Source organism: Crocuta crocuta, unplaced genomic scaffold (genome assembly GCF_008692635.1).
Source record: "Crocuta crocuta isolate KB4526 unplaced genomic scaffold, BGI_CrCroc_1.0 scaffold344, whole genome shotgun sequence".
Lineage (NCBI taxonomy): Eukaryota > Metazoa > Chordata > Mammalia > Carnivora > Hyaenidae > Crocuta > Crocuta crocuta.
Genome location: NW_027533081.1, coordinates 1,596,842 through 1,601,642, shown reverse-complemented (window position 1 = coordinate 1,601,642; position 4,801 = coordinate 1,596,842). Strand labels below are relative to the sequence as shown.

Below are 4,801 nucleotides of genomic sequence, written 5' to 3'. Positions count from 1 at the left end.
CATGAACCGTGAGATCATGACCTAAGCTGAAGTCAGATGCTTAACCAACTGAGCCACCCGGGTGCCCCTTAATATATATTTTTTGAGTTTTTTAGCAAGTTTACTATGATACACCTAAGTGTGATTTGCTTTTTCTGACTGAATTCTGTTAATGTTTCTGGAACTTGAGGCTTAATCTATTTCACCAATTAGAAAAAAAACAAAACTCCGGAGGGTGCAAGATGGCGGAGAAGTAAGGAGCTCCGTACTTGCACTCNGGAAAAAAATTTGAAAAAAAAAAATTTTTAAAAAAAAAAAAAAAAAGAAAAAAAACAAAACTCCAAGCCATTAGTTTTTCAGACATTCCTTCTGCCTCATCCTCTCCACTTCAAGGATTCCAATGACATGTTTGTATCCTCTTACTGTATCCTCTCTATTCATTAATATTGTGTATTTTCTATCCTATTCTCTCTGTGCTTTGATTGGATATGTACTCTGACCCAACTCTAACTTCATTAGTTTCCTCTTTTCAGCTATGTACAACTCGCTAACAAACATTATCTGCTGAATTTTTAATTTCAGTTATATTTTTCAGTTATGGAATTTCCATTTGGTTTTTCTTTTCATTTTTTAATGTTTATTTATTTGTGAGAGACAGAGGGTGAGTGGGGAAGAGGCAGATAGAGGGAGACACAAAATCCGAAGCAGGCTCCAGGCTCTGAGCTGTCAGCACAGAGCCTGATGCAGGGATGGAACCCACAAAACATGAGATCATGACCTGAGCTGAAGTCAGATGCCTAACTGACTGAGCCAGCCAGGTGCTCCCATTTGGTTATTTTTATAGTTCACAGGTCTGATAAAATTAAGTACAGCCCTTAAAAAGTCTTTGGGAAAACTGCATTATCCAGATCCTTTCTAGATCTGCTTTTCTCTTATTTCTCTCGTTTTACAATGGTTTGTCTTGTGTCCTTGGGTGTCTACTTATTTCTGATTGTGCATGATCACTGCATATAAATAATGGCAGAAACAATGTGAGGCCTGTCATGAGGTTATCTGTCTCCCAAGAGAATTTATGTTTGCTGCTGGAAAGGACTGAGATGATTTGAATGGAATCCCAAATAATTTGTGGTGCCCAAACAATATATTAGGGTGCCTCCTTCTTGGTTTGCAGACTTTGTCCACCCAGGGTTCTGAGCGTGACAAAAATGCTGCTCAGAGTCCTAGCTTCTCAGTCATTCCTCTGGGCTTGGCAGATGTTCCTCGGGAAAAAGCATCCCAAATGGCCAGCCAACGTCTCTAATTTCTTTTTTTTTCTTGGGTATTGGCTTCATAATCATTCATTCCCTTGTTAGTTTTCTGATGCTTTCTGGAAACAAAAGTCCTCCATGGGCTTTTTAATTTCACTTATCTGAAAGCCCCATGAGAATTTTAATTGGGATACAACATGTGGTTTCCTGTGCCAGTTATTAAGTTTTGTCTTTCAGCTCTATCTTCCCTACCCCCTCATGTCCCCCACTTATATAAACTTCCTTCTGGTGCCAGGACTCAGACTCTGGAAACCGCATTTCTGTGCTGGCAGATATTCTGTTAGACTCTGCCCATAAGGACACTGGAGAGTGATTGCAGAATCTGTTCCCATGAGCATCACCTCAGCTATACTTCTTCAACAAGACAGCAAATTATTCTCACAGAAGAGGCTGCATCCAGTCTGAAGTTTTTCCAAGACGTACAGAAGCAGCCTCAGTGCATCTCTTTCTCAGAGGTCTGGGTCTTGGCTCCACTGCCCCTCACTAGCAGTTTATGTACTGGTCCTGTTGAGACCCTTCCTCTAGGCTTAGAGACCCTGGTCCCAGCTGACCAACCTTTCTCCCCAGAGGCCCAAGATCCAGCTCTGCTGAGGCCTTCCTCTAAGCTGGAATATTTCCAAGTTCTTCCTATTCATCTTTGAGCTCTAGGAATGGTAGCTAATTCCTACTACACTTGTAACTCCATGATAACTTGGAGTTCTTATTTTACCCTTGCAGTTATTTAATTAATAATTCAATTTCATGTTAACTCTTATTTATATTCAATTCCCTCTGTTCAAATAACTAGTGTGGTTTCTGTCTCCTGACTGGATTCTTTTTTTTTTTTTAATGTGTTTTTTGTTTTTGTTTTTGTTTTTTTTTTCTGAGAGAGAGAGAGAGAGCATGAGCAGGGGAGGGTCAGAGAGAGAGTGGGAGACACAGAATCTGAAGCAGGCTCCAGTCTCTAAGCTGGCTGTCAGCACAGAGCCCAACGCGGACTCGAACCCATGAATGGTGAGATCATGACCTGAGCCGAAGTCGGACGCTTAACCGACTGAGACACCCAGGCGCCCCTCTCCTGACTGGCTTCTGACTGACACAGTTCACATCTTTGTCCTTCCTCTATTTTCATTTTACTTACTTCACAACACAATTAGAAAATTTTGGGCACACTTACAAGGCTTTACTGTAGTCTATAACATTTTGCATTTCTAGAATTTCTATTTGGTTCTTTTTCAAATCTGCTTGTTCATTCTTTGTAGTTTCAGGTTTCCTGCCTGTATTTTTTTCCCACAAGTATTTTTAAGCTGTTGCTTAGCTCTTTTAACATATTGAATCTAGTAATGTAAAAGCTGTTTGTGATCATTTCATTTTCTCAACCTTTGTGAGCCTGTATCTCCTTCTTGGTCTTCCTGGTTCTTTCTTGTGGTGGCTAGTTTCCCTGGGTGGTTATGTGTCTGCCTGCCTGCCTATCTATCTATCTATCTATCTATCTACCCTACCTACCTATTTTTAGAATAGTTGAACTGCCAATATTCCTTGGAATTTTATTTGTAGAATGAAGGTCTGCAAGAGTAACTATAATAGATACACTCGGTAGGACACTAAAGTGTACATGCATAAATATCCCCAAATTGCCCTCCTCATACACTTCCATCACAGCATAATCCAAGTTTTTGACCTGCTGATAAACAATTTACATACATAAATATATATATACTACATATAAATTCATATATGTAAGTATATAATATGCAAGTCAGTCACCAGCAGTGAGAGTACTAGAATTCTTCTCAAATCAGAATGTTTAGTTCCTTTAGAAGTACAGACACACAGAGAGGTCCGGACTTAACAATCCTATCATTTTGCTTAACCATAATTTTCTTGAAATTCTTCTAGGATGTAAGTTTTTAGTTTTGACCCTAACCCCCACCCTCTTGGGGGAGATAGTCGTTTAGGGAATGATACTATTAATGCTAAAGCATTTACATATTTTGTGTACAGGGTACTTGGGGTTACAGGCATTATTACCAACGTGGAAATATTTGAGCTGTACTATCCTTGGCAAAAGTCGGCTCTATAGTTAGATGATGAGGCTACATAGATGATGAAAGGGCAGTCTGCAAAGGTTTTGGCTGATACTGGAAAAGAGATTTAATTTGAAAGTGAGCAGTTTATAATAATTGCACAATCACTATTTTGGATAACTAGATTATAAAGCCATTGTGCAAATAATTGCACAATCACTATTTTTCACGGTGGACTATTAAATTCTTAAAATTACCAGTGAGCAACATGAAGCATACAGGGTATCGATTACACTGTGGGAATGCGTATACAGAATGCCAAAGGCTTCCCTTCCCTGACAAACCTCTTTTATGCAGCTGAGCCATCTGCATGCAAAACACATCCCCAAATGGTGCCTCAGAAAACAACTGACCGCTGGGCAAAGCAGGTGTGGACTCTAGTTCCGGAACTGCTACTACTATTGCGCGACCACAGACAATCCAGGTGACCCTCAGTAGCCTGCGGTTGGTCATCTGCTGCTAGATGTGATCTTTGCAGGCTCTCCGCACTGATATTCTCATATAGCACTGTCTAGAAATTGCATGAGCCAGGAAAGGTTCCCTACAAGAGTGGGGCACACATACTTCTGAGTCTCCTTTCGCGGTGTTTTTGGGACATCTGTGCCTGAATAAAAAAGTGTCTCAACTGTCCAGAGCTTGAGGTGGAACTTCCCCCAATGCCCGCTACCCCCTACACCTGGAAGGCTCTAGGAAAGGGCAGTCTGGAGTCTTGGTTTACCAATCCTGAAAACTCCATTCCTCAGGAAATTTGCTGAGGCCATCCCACGCCCAGTCCCCGTCCGCGCACACCTGCCCTGAGCACTGGCTTACTGCAGCCAGAGACTTGGTCCACCTTTCCGCACACCCCCGTCGTGGGGATCCGCCGGCAGCAGCCCTGGATGGGGTTCATCTTCCCGCGCACATCCTCCTGGGCACTGGCCAGGGGTTAGCCCGGAACCCCTTGACTTTCCCGCGCACACCTGCCTAGGCCCTCGGCCAGGCGTTAGTTTGCGACTCCACCACCCTCCCGCGCGCACCAGCCGTGGGGACCTCCCCAGGGAAGGGCAGATCGGGTCTTACTCCCGGGTGCCGGAAGTGCGGCTACGAGCGGAACTATTTTTCGCGGACCCTCAGGCGGCGGGCGGAGTGATCCCGCGCAAGGGCCATGCGACAGGGCGCGCGTGCNCCGCGCCCGCCATGGCTCAGATCCTCCCCATCCGCTTCCAGGAGCACTTCCAGGTGAGGCCCGGGCTCTGGCGCCGGGACCTGGCAGGCTCCAGCGCCGGTCGCGCGCTCCGTCCTGTCAGCCGCGCCCCCCGCCGCCCCACGTCCCCAGGGACCCGTGAGGAGCCGCTGACTGGCCCCCTGCCCAGACCTCCAGCCCCTGGCCCTCGACCCTTACTCGGGTGGAGGCGGCGCCGCGCGCAGACCCGGGCCGGCCGGGGCGGGGGGGTGGGGGGGTTAGTCTGG

The 4,801-nt window shown here is 45.2% G+C and overlaps 1 protein-coding gene across 1 annotated transcript in view; it reads left to right on the top strand.

Annotated features, from left to right (window-relative positions):
* The first annotated feature begins 4,520 nt into the window (after positions 1 to 4,520).
* The window catches only part of CLTCL1 (clathrin heavy chain like 1), a 102,430-nt gene continuing 102,149 nt past the window's right edge, over positions 4,521 to 4,801 (top strand). The window contains exon 1 of the mRNA XM_077745871.1: positions 4,521 to 4,570. Within this exon, the coding sequence (XP_077601997.1) occupies positions 4,529 to 4,570 (42 nt within the window). The 5' untranslated portion in view covers positions 4,521 to 4,528. The remainder of the gene's footprint in view (positions 4,571 to 4,801) is intronic.